The sequence below is a fragment of the Takifugu rubripes genome, chromosome 12 (genome assembly GCF_901000725.2).
Source record: "Takifugu rubripes chromosome 12, fTakRub1.2, whole genome shotgun sequence".
NCBI classification, from domain to species: Eukaryota; Metazoa; Chordata; class Actinopteri; order Tetraodontiformes; family Tetraodontidae; genus Takifugu; species Takifugu rubripes.
Window position 1 is genome coordinate 9,423,906 of NC_042296.1, and position 20,742 is coordinate 9,444,647.

At 46.2% G+C, this 20,742-nt stretch overlaps 2 protein-coding genes across 6 annotated transcripts; both read left to right on the plus strand.

The window, feature by feature from the left end:
* The first annotated feature begins 2,881 nt into the window (after nucleotides 1-2,881).
* On the plus strand, nucleotides 2,882-8,542 carry tpm3 (tropomyosin3). Of its 2 annotated transcripts, NM_001032574.1 has the most exon segments (11): nucleotides 2,948-3,074; nucleotides 3,701-3,826; nucleotides 4,596-4,729; nucleotides 4,997-5,114; nucleotides 5,256-5,326; nucleotides 5,419-5,494; nucleotides 7,124-7,186; nucleotides 7,259-7,328; nucleotides 7,537-7,615; nucleotides 7,893-7,990; nucleotides 8,431-8,542. In NM_001032574.1, coding segments are annotated over 10 exon segments (855 nt in total). In that variant the 5' UTR covers nucleotides 2,948-2,960; the 3' UTR covers nucleotides 7,897-7,990; nucleotides 8,431-8,542.
* A 1,943-nt stretch (nucleotides 8,543-10,485) lies between these two features.
* LOC101073380 (ankyrin repeat and MYND domain-containing protein 2-like) lies at nucleotides 10,486-19,326 on the plus strand. Of its 4 annotated transcripts, none has more exons than XM_029845613.1 (11): nucleotides 10,486-10,685; nucleotides 12,025-12,089; nucleotides 12,738-12,876; nucleotides 13,599-13,697; nucleotides 13,769-13,929; nucleotides 14,184-14,398; nucleotides 15,926-16,061; nucleotides 16,198-16,326; nucleotides 17,267-17,390; nucleotides 17,795-18,766; nucleotides 18,952-19,326. In XM_029845613.1, the coding sequence occupies exons 1-10, from the start codon at nucleotides 10,619-10,621 to the stop codon at nucleotides 18,010-18,012; spliced, it is 1,353 nt and encodes a 450-aa protein (XP_029701473.1). In that variant the 5' UTR covers nucleotides 10,486-10,618; the 3' UTR covers nucleotides 18,013-18,766; nucleotides 18,952-19,326. The 4 variants fall into 4 exon arrangements, with proteins under 4 accessions (XP_029701473.1, XP_029701475.1, XP_029701474.1 ...); XM_029845615.1 differs by having other exon boundaries at nucleotides 15,926-16,034; XM_003969242.2 differs by having other exon boundaries at nucleotides 10,487-10,685; nucleotides 17,840-18,766.
* The last annotated feature ends 1,416 nt before the right edge of the window (nucleotides 19,327-20,742 follow it).

A 20,742-nucleotide genomic window follows, 5' to 3' on the forward strand; every position in this document is an offset into this window, starting at 1 on the left:
AAGGTCACTCTGTCATGCTTAAAGGTTACCCTGTCATGCTTAAAGGTCACTTTGTCATGGTTGAAGGTCACTCTGTCATGCTTAAAGGTCACTTTGCCATGGTTAAAGGTCACCCTGTCATGCTTAAAGGTCACTTTGTCATGGTTGAAAGTCACTTTGCCATGGTTGAAGGTCACTCTGTCATGCTTAAAGGTTACTCTGTCATGCTTAAAGGTCACTTTGTCATGGTTGAAGTTCACTCTGTCATGCTTAAAGGTCACTTTGTCATGCTTAAAGGTCACTTTGTCATGCTTAAAGGTCACTTTGCCATGCTTAAAGGTCACCCTGTCATGCTTAAAGGTCACCCTGTCATGCTTAAAGGTCACTCTGTCATGCTTAAAGGTCACTTTGTCATGCTTAAAGGTCACTTTGCCATGGTTGAAGGTCACTCTGTCATGCTTAAAGGTCACTTTGCCATGGTTGAAGGTCACTTTGCCATAGTTGAAGGTCACTCTGTCATGCTTAAAGGTCACCCTGTCATGCTTAAAGGTCACCCTGTCATGCTTAAAGGTCACTTTGTCATGGTTGAAGGTCACTCTGTCATGCTTAAAGGTCACTCTGTCATGGTTGAAGGTCACTTTGCCATGGTTGAAGGTCACTCTGTCATGCTTAAAGGTCACTCTGTCATGCTTAAAGGTCACTTTGTCATGGTTGAAGGTCACTCTGTCATGCTTAAAGGTCACTCTTTCATGCTTAAAGGTCACTTTGTCATGGTTGAAGGTCACTTTGCCATGGTTGAAGGTCACTCTGTCATGCTTAAAGGTCACTCTGTCATGCTTAAAGGTCACTTTGTCATGGTTGAAGGTCACCCTGTCATGCTTAAAGGTCACTTTGTCATGGTTGAAGGTCACCCTGTCATGGTTGAAGGTCACCATGTCACACTTAAAGGTCATTTTGTCATGCTTAAAGGTCACCCTGTCATGCTTAAAGGTCACTTTGCCATGGTTGAAGGTCACTCTGTCATGCTTAAGGTCACCCTGTCATGCTTAAAGGTCACTTTGTCATGCTTAAAGGTCACCCTGTCATGCTTAAAGGTCACTTTGTCATGGTTGAAGGTCACTTTGTCATGGTTGAAGGTCACTTTGTCATGCTTAAAGGTCACTTTGTCATGCTTAAAGGTCACCCTGTCATGCTTAAAGGTCACTTTGTCATGCTTAAAGGTCACTTTGTCATGCTTAAAGGTCACTTTGCCATGGTTGAAGGTCACTCTGTCATGCTTAAAGGTCACCCTGTCATGCTTAAAGGTCACTTTGTCATGCTTAAAGGTCACCCTGTCATGCTTAAAGGTCACTTTGTCATGGTTGAAGGTCACTTTGTCATGTTTTGAGGTCATTCTGTCCGCGTGGTGATTGTGGATGTGTTCCTGCTGACCGTGTCCTACTTCCTGTAGTTTTCCAGTCAGGAAATCCAACGGCCTCCTGGTAATTGAGGTGTTCAGCCCCAGCTGGTCCAGCTGATGGACACTTCAGGGTAGATGTGCTGTCGTGTGCCTCAACCTGGGTTCCAGTAGTGGAGCTGGTCGGCACTTCAATTCATTGTGTTGCTAGAGGCCTGACTAGCCACAGCTACTTTTCAACTGCTTCCAATTTAATGATCCTGACATTTGGAGCGAAAGAAACATTTATTAGGCAAAGAAACTTTGCTGGAGAGGCATTTGCTACGACACATTGCTGTTTAGGGGAGTTCTGTGATCAGACACAGGGTGCGGGGGAATGAAGGATGGCTACATTCTCTAAATTCTATCCTTGTTAACCCATAAACTGAGCAGCTAACTCCTAATCCACAAAAAACTCATGTAATACTCTGACCTGAAAGAGCTCCCTGTTCCCATGGAGACAGAATAGATTTACAAATGATTCTGACATGCTTGCCTTATTGACTGTCCCTAAAACACTTACGGTCTTAAAGGTGCAATTTTATATTAAAAATGTGTACACTGAATCCCTGTCACAGCTCTCGGACACCATTAAAAATAATCGTTAAACACCGTAGCACATAAGACTAAGAGGACAATATCTTCCTCATGTGACGTATCGACCTCACACATACGATCCTTCAAATCACGGAGATCAGGCTCCAAATTCAAATGAATCAAATTGGGACTACTTCTTCTCTGTGTGTGCACAGCTGCAGACAGGCCATGTTCTAATCCTCAGGACAATGTCAGCCAAAAGCTGTTTATTAATAACCAGCTGAAGCCCCCAGGGTGGAATTACTGCCATTGCTGCTGCATCCTGTCATCTCCATGACAGCACCAGGTGACAGCCTAGAATTACACCAGAACCAGTCGGTACCCCCGGTACCATCATTGTCATTACCATGTTGGTTAATATTTAGATCTCTCTCCCTTCAGCTGCCTGTTAGGAAACATGAAGCCAGTGAGAAGATCAGTCACAGGGCTCTTCACCTGGAACCTGAGGAGAAGCTCTTCGCACCAGACAACCTCCCTGCCTGGACGCAGAAGTAACAAATCTAGAGTTTACAAGGGAGGCTGACGTCCATGAGTCTGTCCTTCATCCTCGCTCTGACAGAAGAAGCAGTCTGGGATCATCTCCTTCACCTACCTACAGCATCAAGTCATCAAGAGAGATTTGTGGAGTTACAGAAGTTCACGTCAGTTAAATCAGACCTCCGTCCTGTTTCGGACGTGTGTGTTCTCTCAAAGTCTCCCGCGGAACAATCTTTTATATTTTATATCCAGCCAAAATGTCGATCACTCGTATCACTTTGCCAGAGAGAAAGAGCTCAGCATTGTTACTAGAAAGACAAGCCTGAGGTCACATGGGGAAGGTTAGGGGTCATGAGTGGGAGGGTCTCCACCAGCGCCACATAAATGCTCATCCAGGAGCGTCTCTGCCACTTCGCAGGCTCACAGATCATCTGCCCTTCCTGTCGCTCGGGGTCCATTCAGCTTTTTTAAAATGGAGGCCGTCAAGAAAAAGATGCTCATGTTGAAGTTGGACAAGGAGAACGCTCTGGACCGGGCCGAGCAAGCCGAGGCCGACAAAAAGGCAGCTGAGGATAGAAGCAAGCAGGTGGGTGAAGAACACGTGTGTGACAGGAAGAACATGTGGGGACAAATAAAGATGTTTTATCTGAGCGAACAAAGATTAAATATATGTTTAACATAAAACTAATGTATGTAATGTGTGTCCAATGGATTCCATCATGCTCTAGAGTTCTATTTATCATCTCTAACAGGCACAGTGATGAACCAGAACTCTGCTAACGCGTCACTGCTCTAACTTAAAACAGTTTAATAATATTCAATACAGGCAAAAATGCTCCAAACTCTGCCCATTGTTTAGTTTAGTCAGGCAGCTATTATTTTCTAATCAATCAATCAATGATTGTTTGTGTGTGTCGGTGTGTGTGTGTGTGTTCTTGCATTTGTGACATATTTAGTACCAAAATACTGATTCTACTAGCAAAGTGAGGACATTTTGGTTGGTCCTCACGGTTTGAGGGTTAAGACCTGGTTTAAAGATTAAGGTTAGAACTGAGTTTAGGTTAGAGTTACGGCCAGGGGGTCAGTTTTAAAGGTCAGTGTGTGTGTGTGTGTATCCTCTAATCAACTCGATCTAGTCAAATCAGACCAGAAACATTGTCCTGGGAGCAGGTTCTTGAATTTGACATCACTGAGTGTGATCTGTCACGGTAGCACGAGGACGAACTCCTGCAGATGCAAAAGAAGCTGAAGGGGACTGAGGACGAGCTGGACAAATACTCCGAGGCCCTGAAGGATGCTCAGGAGAAGCTGGAGGTGGCTGACAAGAAGGCTGCTGATGTGAGTCATTAACCCTGTACACACACACACACACATGCACACGTACACGCACACGCACACACACGCTCGTATAAATAATTCCCAGCTCCTCCCTTTGCATTCCAGTCTGAGCATGGCTCCTCACAGCTGTTGAGGCTGTTTAGAGACCATGCTGTCATGGTTAACCTTGACTCAGGGTTAACAAATCTAAAGGTCTATTTTAGCTTCATTATCCAGGGAACACACACGACAACATGGGGCGAAGGCTTCGTTGTTTTTTTGTAGTGTTACACACGTTTTGTGTGATTTTTCTTAGATTATAACAAAAAATCCTTCAGCATTAGATGACAGTTATGATCCAAAAGCAACATGGGCATAAAATCATGGCTTTTGTTTTCACATTCTATATAATATAAACACATTTAAAGTTACTTCGTCACCTAATTACTTAACAGTTGAAGGTAGACATCCACATATATGATTCCATGACTAAATGAAGTCCTCTTGTGACAGAATGATTTTAATTTTTAAGTCAGGTGAAAGAAAACACCTGTCTGTGTGACATAAATGAGGCGTTCAGGTCCTTCCTGACAGTGGTTCCATCCAGAGGAACTATATGATTAGACAGTGGACCTCTCGGGTCCCTTTCTGCTCAAATACACTGACTTCGGTTTCATCTGAGGTCAGAAGTAGGAAGATTTCTGTCCTCTAGACAAGCTTGCAGTCTGACTGGCTGATTTGTTCCAAACATAACATGTTTCTTTTAACCCTTTCTACTCACATAACACAGGCTGAAGCAGAGGTGGCTTCTCTGAACAGACGCATCCAGCTCGTGGAGGAGGAATTGGACCGAGCACAGGAGCGGCTGGCAACGGCTCTGCAGAAGCTGGAGGAGGCTGAGAAGGCTGCTGATGAGAGTGAAAGGTACCCTCCTGCATTCACACAAGAACTGACAATGCGTTCCAAAAAAGCCACAAGTACATCTAATCCAAAGTGGCAAATAAATTGGTCACAGCACGAATGGATTCAGGAGTCATTGTGGATTTTTATACATCAGTTTTAAAAACCTGGTGGCTCCTGCTGAGTCCAGGTGCCGAAAATTCCTGAATCCTGGAAAACCCCATAGAATCACCTATTCCCAAAAGATTCTTTGATTTGTATTGTGTGAAATGAAGCCAAGTTTACTTGCAGAGGTATGAAGGTGATTGAGAACCGGGCTCTTAAAGACGAAGAGAAGATGGAGCTTCAGGAGATCCAGCTGAAGGAGGCCAAACACATCGCTGAGGATTCCGACCGCAAATACGAAGAGGTTTTTGCTTTTTTCTTCTTGTAATTCGCAACCTTGCAGGAAGGTTTTACTGTTGACTGATTGTTCTTCAGTCCCTCTTTGTGCTGGTGAGTTTTTCTCTCAACGTCTGACACTTTACTGTGGACACACGAACTTCACCAGGTGGCCCGCAAGCTGGTGATTGTTGAAGCAGAGCTGGAACGTACAGAGGAGAGGGCTGAGCTGGCAGAGGCGTGAGTGGACCTAAGAAGACACATTCCAGTGTATATCCCATCCCATAATGTATGTAAGATTCATTTGTTACTTCTCTTCTTTCTGCTTCAAGTAAATGTGCTGAACTAGAGGAGGAACTGAAGAATGTCACCAATAATCTGAAGTCTCTGGAGGCACAGGCTGAAAAGGTACAATCAGAACCACCGTTTGCACACATGTATGTGACATTCTATACAACTCACTCTCTTTTCTTATATCTCCTACCAAAAAAACCAATATTCTTCTACATATATATTGGCCACCTGCAGTGGGTGGTGAGTTGTATGTGGTGCTGTTCTCTTTCCCCTCCTCATCACGATCAGCCACCTTCCTCTAGGAATCTGTCCCCAGTTTGTGGTCAGGGCTGAGACAGAGATCCCAGTTGTGGCCAGTGGGCCAGTCTAATGCTGCTGGTGAGTTGTGAGTGCTGGCTGTAGCTGTAGCTGACAACACTGTTTCCATGGTAAACGGTGTGTCTACGTGTTCAATTTTACCGTTTGGGGTTCCCATTTGGATTATTTTGTTGTTGTGTTCCCTTTCTGGTTTGAACCCAGCATCTTTTGTCTAGGTTGAGGTTAGGTGGTAACAAAATCACTAATTATTTCAGTGTCTTTTCCTCCTCCACCGGGACACTTATGAGACACTCTCCTCCATCCCCTACTTGTTACTGGGGGAAAACTGGGATCTCACCTTGGATGAAACCAGTAGGATGGAGAGTGGATTCCCTGTGTGGCTGTTGCTGACACTGTTAGCTAGCCTTCTTCTGTAGCACACAGCTTCCTCGGTTGAGACAGGAGAGTGTCCAGCCCAGCTGAGAACCTTTGGGGACACAGTTATTATTTCACGTTCTTTGTTTTAGGAGTAACTGGGCAGGGCTAAAACATATACCTGTGGTTCTGTGGAGCAGTTAGTTGGCTACGGAGACGGTAACATTTGACGTTGTAATTGCAGGTGGTCACACACAGTTTGGCAAACAGTGGGAAAAAGATTTGTTTAAGGTTTCTGCTTAAAGAGCGTTCCCGTGTCTTTTTTACTTTTTAAAAGTGACGTGCGTGCGGTTTTTATAGAAGCATTAGTTGCTAGTTGGAAGTTGACAGTCCATTCCATAGCTGTCCCTGCTGGCCGCTGGCAATACGTGATAATGTTAGAACGCCATCAGTCGTGGGACGCTCATTAGCACATTGTCAGACACAACCTTTAATATGGACCCACAGTTTATGTTGGAGCTTTGGAATGTGGTCACTTGGGTATGAAGGTCCACAGCACTGCGCAACAGCTCCCTGGTCACGGGCTCAGCAGGATTCGACTTATCTTCGGGCGAGGGGTTTGAGACCTGTCCTCGTCCTCGTCCTTGTAAGGGTGAATACTAGACTCCTGTCTCACTGCTCCGTTTCTATTTCCCATTATCATAAAAGAGAACAAGTAATGACTCCTGGCCCGTCGTTCAGCCTCCGCCCAGCATCCCTGTCTGCTCTCAGGGGGGGTGGAAACAAAAGGCGCTCCTGTTAGTGCCACTGTGTGATGGATCGCTAACAGCTAATCATGGGTTACCATGATTACGGGCAGGTCTTTAGCCCTAAAATAAGTACAAAATCAACTGATCCCTCAAGCATGAAAGCGTGGGGACACACTAACAGCAGTCGAAAAAGAGAAAGAACCTCAAATCACTTTCAAGAAGGAAAGAAAAATGTTTAGTCAAGAAAAAGACTGAACACTAGCATTCAGACACACATAGAGATGTAAACTAAAGTTGACCTGTATACATCATTTTGTCACAGTACTCTCAGAAGGAGGACAAGTATGAGGAAGAGATCAAAGTCCTGACTGATAAATTAAAAGAGGTGAGCCGTCAATGAAATCAGGCCTTTGTGAGGAAGACGTCGTTTCTCATGAAGGCTGCTTGGTGATTTCAGGCGGAGACTCGAGCTGAGTTTGCAGAGAGATCTGTGGCTAAACTGGAGAAGACTATTGACGACCTGGAAGGTATGCTGATCGTTTCCTGACAATAGATCACTCACCACTGGATCTCAGCAGACTGCAGCTCTGTTCCATCAAATATTTCAGTGTTTGTCAGTGTGTGTTTTTGAGATTATCTCTTTGATAACAGCCCAGCTGAGAGTTGAACTTACTTACATTTTAATGCTAATTGTGTTCTCTCTTTTTGTCACTATTTTATTATACTGACATTTAGATGAGCTTTATGCACAAAAACTGAAGTACAAAGCCATCAGTGAGGAGCTGGACCTCGCTCTCAATGACATGACCTCTATGTAAGCCTGTCTGTCCACCTGCCTGTCCGCCTGCCTGTCTGTCTGCCTGTCTGTCTGCCTGCCTGTCTGCCTGCCTCAGGCTACCTCTGACATGACCTAGCATGTAGCTCGTGTAGAGGTTAAGCACTGATATAACATAACAGTGGCAAGAGCTGACTTAGATGTGAGCAGGAGCTTTTCTGGACTGATTCTGGGTTGTCCAGTGAAATTAATGAAAGCATCTGTGTTAAAGTCAAATATCGACCGAGACTGAAACTGTCATTTCCTGCACCTTCAGCTGAGCAGCGAAGCTCCCAACCGAGCCAAGCCGAGCCAACCAGGTGCTGGTGGAAACATGGCATCAGTCTTCTCTTCTTTGTCATCCCACACTTGTGCCCCCCACACACACACACACATGCACGTACAACATACATACACACACAAGTACACACACGTGATTCTGGTTGTAGGATCATAGCAACTGGACTGTTTGACTCTCATCCAAGAGGCTTCTGTTCTAGCTGACTGGTTGGGAGTTATTATTAAATCCCATTGTGTCAAGGGAAGTTTCAATGACCTGCAAAATGAGGGGTGGAGCAACCAACCACCAAGTGACTGAAGCTCCAAAGGTGTTGATGGCTCCAGAAGACTGCAATTCCCAGGAACTCCCAAACAGTCAGCAAGAACTGAATGAGAATTCAAACAGTGCAGTTAAGATTTAACTACCAGAATTACCATGACCTGGATGACCTTCACAGGTAGTACACACACACACACACACACACACACACACACACACTCACACACACACACACACACACACACACACACACACACCCACACACACACACACACGCACGCACACACACGCACCAGTCCAACTGTGTTTTTTATCTGCAGCTCTGCATCTGTTCTCTTCACTGTTATTAAACATCAGTTTGGAGTAAAGTTGCTTCAGCGTCTCTGTCTACGTCAGTGAGAGAAAGTCGAGACAAAGTTTAAATCGTTTCTCAGTTTTAATCATGAAGTTGCAGATGAAGCTCTCTGGTCTCTGAGATGAGACAGAAAAAGCTCCAGGAGCTGATGGACCCCACAAACACGGTGTGAAGGTCTCGTATCTCAGCAAAAAGAGGACAGTAGTAATGAAAAGTGACCAAACTCGTAAGATCTGTTGATTATCCATCCATCTTCTAGCCACTAACCTGTTGATCGGTGATCACAGAAGTTTAACTGTTCTGGCCGTTTCCTGCGCATCATGTTAAATAGCATTCGTCCTTACAGAGGGGCGATGGAAGTCAGCAACGAGGGAGAGCCAAAATAAGCAAGGCACCCTCCCCCCGGCACCATGAGCCAGAGGGGAGACGGGACCTCGGACGCAGGGATTCATTCTAGGAATTAATCGCCCCGCTCTGCCTGACCATTGAAATGGGGGGGAGGTGCTAACCTGAGGGTAAACTGGCAACCTGTGTCTGTATCTGGAATATGAGTGAGCAGGAGGTTGGCAGCTTCAGTATTGGTGGACAGTTTGGCCAATGGCAGAATTGGCCGACCTTTGAAGAGCAGTCAAGGACCGTTACAAAAGCCTTTCACACAATCCAGGGCAAAGTGTCTGCTTGGGTCAGTCTTCACAGTGAACAGTTGCCCAGCCACTTCCAGCAGGTGTCACCCCTCCAAAGTCAGTTTAACCACCAGCAGGTCACGGTTTCTCGCATCGTAGTTGCACTATACTGGTGAATCTGTGGGAGGAAAACAAAATGGTTGAGCCGAGTGATGAGACAACACGGCACTGACCGACCTCAACATCAGGTGAATCCACCTCGTTTCATCTAGAATTGGCTGCCCGATTGGGACTGACCCAGTTGATACTGAGCCAAGCTGTGCGGGATGGAATTATCCAAACGTCAGTCTTGTCCATCAGCCCTAGCATCCAAAATTAGATGTAATATTCCACCACGAAGCGGGTTAGGTCAGCATGTGGGTGACAGTGGTTCATTAAAAGCCTAACCCTGTTTAAGCAGAGTCCATACATGGGTACCAGAACTCATCGCCCCACCTATACCGTAGTCCAACGTCTTGCCTCGTAAAAGCCCAATGACACTGACATTACAGTTGTTTCCTCCCTTATGTGGCCCACCTCCTGCAGCCACTTTATGGGGCCCTTACGCTATGGAAGGCCAACGACCAGGTCAACTAGGCTCCCAAACGGATCCGAGCATTTATTAGAGCCAACTCTGCCCTTGGGAACGTGGGGCTCCTTGCACATCCTGCACCACAGGCAAAAAGTCAGCTATATACACAAGAATTTGCATCAATGTTAATGAAAACACATCCAAATCATCTTACTTTTAGTGATACTGTACACCCATATCTGTCAGCACACACCAGTAAAGCATCCATTGCCTTGGGAAGGCTTTTGGTGATAAATGTTCAATAAATATGATAAATATGGCCATACAAATGTGCAAAAAGTACATATGTAGTCATCCTCAGTCCAATGGTGCGTCAAACCAAACATGTCATCCAGGTGACAACATGCTCTTCGTCACACTGTTTTTCTTGCTCTCACTTGCAAGTCATTATCACCCTCATTTGTGCATTAAAGTTCATTCTTCTGAGACCTGCTACAGTATTTACAGCCTCTCTTCATTGAAGCTGCTTCTACCTGTCCTCTCCACTTCTCCTCCCCCTCTGCACATCCAGCCATCAGCAGGAGGGTCCCCCGACATGAGCTTGAGCCTGCTCAAGGTTTCTTCCTGTTAAGGGTGAGTTTTTCCTGCCACTGTTGCTTGTTGGGGGTCAGGCCCTTCACCAACAGACTGCTCCACCCATGCTGCGTGACCAAGACATACCCCTTCAGCAAACAATGCCACTCCCCCATTACTGCCAGAGTGGTATATTCCAGGCAGAGCTCCACTCAGTTCCCCTGAGGATGCCTGAACCTTTGATGGCAGACTGGGGGCACCAGGAGAGCTGGTTCATCCAGGTCACAGAAGAAGCTTCAGCAGACTGAGAGGACCAGAGAGGATGTCTGTACCAGAGAAGGGAGATGTGTCTGCCTCTGAGAGGAAACTCCTACAGATAATTGCTGCTGGTGAGCTCATTTGTATCACTGCACAAACATACACAGACGTCCTTCTGGATGATGAATGATGCCATTTAGCTGTTAGAGCTGTTCAGCTGTTACTCTAATCGCTTCAACCAAATTCCAAAAAGTATGACATAATGTTACATTTAAAGTCAAAGACCTATATTTATATCATATATTGGAATCTAACATGCAAAATAAAAACCTTCAAAGGAAAATGTTTGCATTATGTTGTGTAGAAGAGCTGCAGTCTTTTGTACTTGTGTAACAGCTGTGTGTTATACATATAATAGCTGTGTGATATACCTGTGTGTTATATGTGAAATAGCTGTGTGATATACCTGTGTGTTATATGTGAAATAGCTGTGTGATATACCCCTGTGTTATATGTGAAATAGCTGTGTGATATACCTGTGTGTTATATGTGAAATAGCTGTGTGATATACCTGTGTGTTATATGTGAAATAGCTGTGTGATATACCTGTGTGTTATATGTGAAATAGCTGTGTGATATACCTGTGTGTTATATGTGAAATAGCTGTGTGATATACCTGTGTGTTATATGTGAAATAACTGTGTGATATACCTGTGTGTTATATGTGAAATAGCTGTGTAATATACCTGTGTGTTATATGTGAAATAGCTGTGTGATATACCTGTGTGTTATATGTGAAATAGCTGTGTGATATACCTGTGTGTTATATGTGAAATAGCTGTGTAATATACCTGTGTGTTATATGTGAAATAGCTGTGTGATATACCTGTGTGTTATATGTGAAATAGCTGTGTAATATACCTGTGTGTTATATGTGTAATAGCTGTGTGATATACCTGTGTGTTATATGTGAAATAGCTGTGTAATATACCTGTGTGTTATATGTGAAATAGCTGTGTGATATACCTGTGTGTTATATGTGAAATAGCTGTGTGATATACCTGTGTGTTATATGTGTAATAGCTGTGTGATATACCTGTGTGTTATATGTGAAATAGCTGTGTAATATGCCTGTGCGTTATACGTGTAATAGCTGTGTGATATACCTGTGCTTTATACGTGTAATAGCTGTGTGATATACCTGTGCTTTATACGTGTAATAGCTGTGTGATATACCTGTGCTTTATATGTGTAATAGCTGTGTGATATACCTGTGCTTTATATGTGTAATACCTGTGTGTTATACCTGTGCTTTATATGTGTAATAGCTGTGTGATATACCTGTGTGTTATACATGTAATAGCTATGTAATATGCCTGTGTGTTATACCTGTGTGTTATACCTGTGTGTTATACCTGTGTGTTATACCTGTGTGTTATACCTGTGTGTTATACACATGTTTGTGTGCAGGTGATGTGCAGGAGGCTGCAGAGCTGCTGGCCAGTGAAGATGTACGAGTCAACTGTTTGGACGAGGTAAACGTTAATTCTTAACGTGTAATTTACACACACACACACACCCACACACACACACACACACACACACACACACACACACACACACACACACACACACACTCAGTTCAGACCTGAACAAAAGGTGATGGTGTAAGAGCCTGCAGAGGTCAGCTGACCTGCAGCCACACAGGTCTTTGACTGTTGTTTGTTCACAATTACCGTCTCCAACATAAAACCCACAGCAGAGGCTTCAGTTCTCCAACATGGTGTGGAAGTTGTCTTCACCCTGACTCGTGTTGATCAGTGGTGTCACTGCAACCTGTTCCTTCTGGGATGGAAGCATGTGGAGCTGACATGTGACAGGCCGACGGCCCTCGAGGCTGTTTCTAACAATGCTAAAGCCTCTATACATTAATCTCACACACTGTCGAGCTGCCACAGGCAGGCGCAGCAGGGCGACTCCAACACCGCCTCCCAGGTTACAGTCGTGTGTGTGTGTGCGCGTGTGTGTGTGTGCGCGTGTGTGTGTGTGGGTGTGTGTGTGTGTGTGTGTGTGTGTGTGGCAGACAGACATGCAGGCAGACAGACATGCAGGCAGACATGCAGGCAGGCAGACACGCAGAGGGGCAGACAGGCTTCAGCTGTTGTCCTCCCTCCTGTCTCCAGTACGGCATGACCCCCCTCATGCATGCAGCCTATAAAGGGACGGCTGATTTGTGCTGTTTGCTGCTTCAACATGGAGCCGACGTCAACTGTAACCAGCATGAGTTTGGGTACACGGCGCTCATGTTTGCTGCTCTCTCAGGTACATTCATGTCTTCACTCGTTCAGACACAATCCACCACCAGGGTCCTCTGTCCTCGCTGCTTCATGGCTGCTTGTGCCCCTTCTCTCTCTCTCCTCCCCCTCTTGTCTCTCTCTCTTCTCCGTCCCTCTCTCCTCCCTCCCTCTCTCTCTCCTCCCCCTCTTGTCTCTCTCTCTTCTCCGTCCCTCTCTCCTCCCTCCCTCTCTCTCTCCTCCCTCCCTCTCTCTCTCCTCCCCCTCTTGTCTCTCTCTCTTCTCTGTCCCTCTCTCCTCCCTCCCTCTCTCTCTCATCTCTCTCTCTCCTCCATCCTTCTATCCTCTCTCTCCCCCTCTCTCCTCCCTCCCTCTCTCTCTCTCTCCCCTTCATCCCTCTCTCCTTCCTCTCTCTCTCCCCCCCCCTCCACCCTCTCTCTGTATCTATCTACAGGTATTACAGAATGCATAGCTGCACTGGACATACTGTAATTGACCTCTGACCCCAATAGCCCACTCAGTTTTTGTTCTGTGTCTTCAGTATTAGTGAAGCATCCAAGATGTATGTGTGTGTTCTTCTCTTTTTTTCTGTTCTCTATCTTCTCTTTTCCCCATCTGTCCATCAGCAGGAGGGTCCCCCATATTAGCCCGGTCCTGCTCAAGGTTTCTGTCTTCAGTGTAACAGACGTTAATAAATAAAGTGGAATTGAACTGAACATCTGAACAATGAGCATTTTTCACTTCTTCCAGGGAAAACGGACATCACGTCGATGATGTTGGATGCAGGAGCAGAGACAGACTTGGTGAATTCTGTAGGACGCACTGCTGCTCAGATGGCAGCATTTGTAGGTGAGGCGGAACTCTCCTGTCAGCTCAAATGTGACATTGAGTAGATGTGAACCTGTTCAATCTTCATCCAGGTCAACATGACTGCGTGACAGTGATCAACAACTTCTTCTCACGAGCAAGGCTGGAATACTATACCCGGCCTCAAGGGCTAGAAACGGAACCCAAGTTGCCGCCAAGGCTAGCAGGACCCTTGCACAAGATCATCATGACAACCAACCTCAACCCAGTCAAGGTGGGACCTGCTACTGGGCTAAGAAAACCCCACACTGTGAGATCTTCAGTGTCTGTGGACCACATATAGACCTCTCTGTCACATCCACACGAGCTGTTTAAAAATGTCATTAGGTCATTGGGCCACTGGTACATCAACACAGGGGCTAGATGTTGTTTATTGGAAGGATTGATCCAATGTCAGTGACCTCATCAGGATAGTTGCTTCTTCTGTATTCGACCCTCTGACCTTCCTCTGACCTCTTCTCCGATCAGATGGTCCTGCTGGTGAAGGAGCACCCGATGATGATCGACGCGGTCGCTCTGGAGAAGTGCTATCAAGTGATGGACCTGCTGTGTGAGCAGTGTGTGAAGCAACAAGACATGAATGAGGTTCTGGCCATGAAGATGCACTACATCAGCTGTGTCCTGCAGAAGTGTCTGGCCTCTCTACACAAACGGGATGACAAGCTGGATGACCTCATCAAGATGTGAGCGTTCTGATTCTGAACCCGTTAAATCAGCCTGCGGCCACATTAGCACCTCAGCACGACTGAGGCATCTCAAATATTCAGTGAATTGATGAAGTAACTGTTATGAGATCCTTCCAAAGCTCTTTTAGCTGTCCAGGTTCACACCTTCTCCTGCATTTGTGAAGGATCTCTGCTGGGCTTCTAACATTATTGACTGTGGCAGGACGTCATGTGGTTGAACAGCAAGTCTGTCTGTTGAATAATAAGTTAACCTTTCCTTTATAGAACCACTGGTTTAAACGTTCATGTCTCGCTGCTCCTTCAGAGGAAGAGTCAGAATCATCTTGAGCATTGAGGGTTATTTTCATGTAAAAGTTTTATCAGTGGTCAAAGACCTCAACAAAAGGATTGTGATCCATTCTGATTTGGTTGCTGTCGCTCTCCTCAGCTGTGACTCAGAAGTTTGACAGGTTCTGGATCTGCTTTGACCTGATCGACCGTGCTGCTCTCTGCTGATGAGCGTCATTATTCCAAAAACTGGGTCTTTATCCTCATTAGACTGATAATCTGATTCACGTGGCCACGAGGTCCTCCTTGGGAGTAGCAGGTTGGACCTGCTTTAGCCTTCAGATTCGCCTTAGTTCCTCACACACCGCACCTAATTCCTCACATATTTTGGTCCACGTTGACATCAGAGCATCACACAGTTGCTGCACATTTGTCAGCTGACCATCCAACTGCCTGAACTGTTGACAGCTGCATGTTTTCATGTTGATGATGCCAAACTCTGTCAAATCTGGACCATCCACAGCAGAACCCAGCCAACATCCTCCTGCCTGTTATTTTGCAGCTTTGGTCGGCCTGTGGGACTGGTAGCCTCAGGAGGGGCAGCCAGGGTGGTTTCTGCCACTGTGGCCCATCGTCTTCACAGGTCCAGGTGTTGTGGGTTTAGAGGAGACTCTGCATACCCTGGTTGTCATGTGTGGTTATTGGCTTCCTATCAGCTCAAGCCTGGCCAATTTCCTCTGACCTCTTCACTCAGAAAGATGCAGCTTCATGGAGATTTTTGAACCATTCTCTGTAAACTCGGTAGTTCTGGTTGTGCTCCAGCAGACCAACAACGAGTCTCCAAAGACCTTGTAATCACCTTTGTTGCCTCCCTGATGCTCAGGTTAAACTTCAGAAGGTTGTTTCTACACACCTGCTTTGAATGGTTCTTTAACAGCATCTGTTTGTGTCTCTGCTGATGCTGCTCTGCTGCTGCTGCTGCTGCTGCTCTGCTGCTGCTGCTCTGCTGATGCTGCTCTGCTGCTGCTGCTGCTGCTGCTCTGCTGCTGCTGCTCTGCTGCTGCTGCTGCTGCTCTGCTGCTGCTGCTCTGCTGCTGCTGCTCTGCTGCTGCTGCTCTGCTGCTGCTGCTGCTCTGCTGATGCTGCTCTGCTGCTGCTGCTGCTGCTGCTCTGCTGCTGCTGCTCTGCTGCTGCTGCTCTGCTGCTGCTGCTCTGCTGATGCTGCTCTGCTGATGCTGCTCTGCTGCTGGGCTCCAGGCTGCTGAAAGGAAGAGACAGTGACGGATTCCCACAGTACCAGGAGAAGTTCATCCGGGACTGCATCAGGAAGTTTCCGTACTGCGAGGCCACACTCCTTCAGCAGCTGGTGAGGAGCATTGCACCGGTAGAGATTGTAAGTAGAAATATGTCAGATAACTTAAATGTAGAGTAAAACATGTGACCTTGGATGAGAGCATCGGTAGAGCAGCTGCTGCAGCCATGGAGGCCACAGGCTACTGTTGATATGACCTCCTCCATCTTCTCTCCAGGGGAACGAGCCCACAGCCTTTTCTGTGCTGACTCAGGCTCTTACGGGTCAGATGGCCTTTGTGGATGCCGATTACTGCGCCACCTGTGGGGAGAGGGGAGCAGACAAAAAATGCTCCCTTTGTAAATTAGTAAGTCATTTTCAGCTCTACATCTTGGTTTTAAGGCCTCAGCCTGAAAGAAGCTCTGTGTAGCTCAAACTTACCTCTTCTTCATGCTTGGTTGGAGGGCAGAGCAACACCAAACAGCATACACATCAAATCAAACCAAATCAACTCAATTTAGAGTCCAAAACCTCAATTCTTCTTCTTTGTGATGTTCTCTGTTCTCAGACATCAGCTTTACAAGAGAAAAATGCCAGGAAATACTCACTAAAAGACTACTTCAAACTGAGTTTTAAAAAGAGAGGCTCAAAACTGACAGCAGAGTTTGCATTTTCAGCCCAATCTGATCTAAAACCCAAACAGGAAGTGTTCAGTTAAGGTTCTTCATCAGGTGTAAATCAGGAGCCACAGTCACTACGAATCCTGAGACTAAAAGTAACTTTTAGAGGCGTGATTCTAAAAGAAATCTAAAGGTTTTTCTGGGACTTTCCCCTGAGTAAGATTAAAGTTCTTCATTAAGCATCATTGGCCATCATTGGAAACTGTGGAGAGGAGAAGTTTGAAGAAGCCTCAGAGTCTTAAGCAGACCAGATGGTGGAAGAATGAAGAGGAAGGAGAAATCTTCTCTGAATATTGGCCCATAATACCTTTATATATTGCTGTGGATGCTCTATTCCAGTATCCATGTAGATCAACAATATCTCTTCAGCCCCGACCGGAGCACCAGAGTCCCCTCCAGCAGTTCTTGGTTGCATTTGGAACAACCATCACAGGTCTTAAAAGACCTGGTAGGAACCTACCGAGGAACCTCCTGGATTAAGGCTCTTTGTTGGGAAAGGTTAGGCTGGATGCGGAGCTCATAGAGTCTCAGGACCTTTGTGAAAGTGATTTAATTCATGAAGATGTGAAAATGTGCACGTGTGGGGACAAAATCAAGTCTTTATATGTGCATGTACTCTGTTTTAAGGCCAAGTACTGCAGCCTAACGTGCCAAAAACTCCACTGGTTCACCCATAAGAAGATGTGCCGGCCTGTGCACGTGCACAGTGCTGAACTTCAGGCTGACGCTCCCCAGCTGAAGGAGCTCAAAGGTAGCAAACTTTTTTTACTGTCAGGTTGTTGCTAGGTTACACACTGAGGAATCTTGTCCAGCCATCCCATCATTTAACTACCTGATAGGATTTACCCAAAAGTTCCATAGGACAGAATATAGTTGGGTTTATCTTTTAATGACAATATTTCTGTCTAATATAAAACTGGGCGGTGGGAGCTCAGTCAGTAGGGGGCCGGCCTGAGAAGGGGAGGGTTTTCTTTTCAAGCCCCTTTATGGAGAAAACATGGAAGGTGTTCTGATGGCACTGCCGAGGAACCCTTGAGCAAGGTACCACCTTCCCGCTGACCCCGGAAGGGAAAAAATGGTCAATACAAGGGAAAAAAACAGATAAAAAAAACAGTTTGATTAGCATTGATGCTAACGGCATCCCTCTTTGTTTAGAGGAAGAGCATGTTGGGAGCTTCTCACCACTCTTCTCTCTGTTAGAGGATGAGAGCGACCTGGAGATGGAGACGGCCAACTTCCTGCAGGCTCTGTGTCTGCGTGCAGAGGAGAAGATTGCGGCAGCAGGGGGATGTCCTGCAGAGCAGCTGGACGTGGACTGTCCCTCCACCTCAGCTGAGACAAACATGCTCCCCAGACTCAGACACGACAACTAGCGGGCGCTCAGCCATTATCTTCTCTTTAGCAAAAATCCAGTTGGTCCAAACTGGGAAAAGCTCCTGGAGGCTGTCTAACTGGAATCTGCAGGAAGTGCTAAAAAAATAAATCAAACTGGATTTAGGTTGAAGCCATATTTTTTAAAAACTTGGTCATTTAAACTTTCCCGAATGAAATGTGCTCAAAGATTTATTTATTTTTGCTGAGTAATCGTTTATTTTAGCATAATAGAGACCCAAATTAAAGTATTTACCTTCTTTCCTAAAAATGAATAAAGAGCAAATACATTTAGGTTTTCTCGATACAAGTCTAGTCTCATATGTTGTTGCTGAAGAAGTTTCCACCATCACGACTGAGCTGATCCTGGATCAGTGATGCTAACATGCTAACAGGCTACCAGGCTGACTCGGTCAAGCAGCAAGCTGTGCTGCTTTTATAAATTCTCCTATACTTGATCGTTTGAGACAGCTCGGGACCCCCAGCCTTCACGACCTTGATTAACCTTGACCTCAGGCCGTCTGTCCCAGCTGTCTTCATCTGTGCTGTGATTAAACCTTTTCATTCAGAAATGACTCCAGCTTTTCACTTCCTCCTTTTTACCGACAACATTGGAGCTACGATTTACGATGTGTTTGACACGTTTGAAGCTCTTCTTCATCTTTACATCCATCTAGTGGAACTGGTTGGGACCTCACAACAGCTCCTGACACAACATTTAGTCCTGATTCCTGCTGTGAAGGAGTTAAATTCCAGGTGTGTTCCTTTTTTGTCTTATCTTAACAAGCTGTTCTACGCTGTGCTGATGCCTGTCTGTGTGTGTGTGTGTGTGTGTGTGTGTGTGTGTGTGTGTGTGTGTGTGTGTGTGTGTGTGTGTGTGCGCGTGCGTTATTCCACTTGTTGTAATAACCCCTTTATTCTCTGCTGGTTTTGATTTCCAGGTTATTTCCTTTGATTGACAGGTCACATGCTGGTCACACACCAGTTCAACAGGCAACAACAACACAGTCGGAACCTTGTTTGTGAAAAATTTATTGAGTTAGTGGAACTTTCTGCTGGAATAATAAATAAAGCAGCAGTTGGCCACCTGGGGGAGCACGAGTGTCTTTGGCCTCACTTTAATGGAGCACTCATGTTTCCGTGGTTACAGTCTGTTAACAAGGAGACTTTATTCCTCAACATTTGTTACCTTTCAACGGTTGAACGCTCAGTCGGAGGCCGGGCTAGAACCTAGAACCTGCTGCTCTCAGAGGAACGAGGATCCCGATCTCCGCTTCGCCCCCTCGGCCTTTTCCTTCTCACTCCGCCCATTTCCGCTAGTTCTGCCTCAGGCTTTTCCGTCTCCAGTCAGTCCACCGTTTTCTCCCAAAGCGGAAACCAAAACCTCCTTTCTCCCTACTGACAGCTTGGAGTTCACCGGCGATGGAGGTCAGAGCTTCATTCTTCTTCCCACCGTTCTCTCCCTGCCTTCTCTCCCTGAAACTCACTGACGGGCCACCGGTCAAAGGCGTCAGGATCCGGGTTGCCAGCGCGTCCCTTTGGGCCCTCCGCAGGCGGCTCTGCTTCGGCTGCAGCAGCGTCACGTGTGGCTGGTCCCCACTCCCGGCGCGTGTTACTTGTTGAAGCAGGCAGTGGTCCTGCTGGTGCTGCTGAAGCTCTGAGAGATCCTCAAAGGGAAGCAGAATGCTGGGAAAATGGGGGGAGGGCATGATGCTCCGTGGTATCGGACAGAGGAGGGTAAAGAAGAGGAGATGTGAGGCGCCGAGATGAAAAGCAGTTGTCATCTAGAAACACACAGACTTGATTTAAACATGGATGGAGATCAGATAAAGACAAATGACAGCAGGCCCAGTTTGGTCCCAAAAGTATGTTCAAACACATCATCGTCCGTCTTGTGAAGGCAGGTGGCGCCGCTGCGGACAGACTTCGTCGTGATACTCGTCTGTCGCCTCAGAATCTGACAGCGTTCAGAGAAGGAAGGAAAAATGGAAAAGGTCTGAAGATCACCCTCAAGCTCGTCTTTATCAACTCACCTTGTGCTGCGGGTTAAACTGATGAATCTTCTCCTCATCTTTGGCTCCTCTGAGCTTTTATAAGCTAAACTCAGGGTCTTTAGCCCCCACCCTCAGGCTGCCACCCCCCCCCCCCATTGGTCCCTTCAACACTGTGACGCAGACAAACCTCCATAACCTTCATTCTTCCCTCTGAGAAACGTCCAGAGTGTGGCTATAATTACCTCGATGATTGGGGAGGCAATTCATGAAGAAGTAGTCAATTCATTAAGATAGTTGTGCTGGTGGGGGTGTGTTTGTGTGTGGGTGGGGTCATCATGAAGGTTGTCTGGGAGAACACAGACTCACCTGAAAGAATGTCCTTTAGTTAAGGCCAACAGTGATTAAGGCTGCTTCTTTCTCCTCGTTTGCTGTGGGCACAGAAGCAACCAAAAGGACGCCAACTTAGGGAATGTCATTAACATCTGCATTAATTTGTCATCCAATCTGATCTGATCTTCATCAAAGTAAAGAATAATGACAAACATAATGGGCCTGACATGATAAGACCTCGGTTTTCAGGATGCTACTGCTCATGGGAAAAATCTGTTAGCAGCAATCAGATGTAACCTTGTCAACATCTGCCTGATACTGACCCAACAAACCCTCCTCTGGGCTCCTCTGGTCTTCTCTTTACTCCTCTGGGCTCCTCTGGTCTTCTCTTTACTCCTCTGGGCTCCT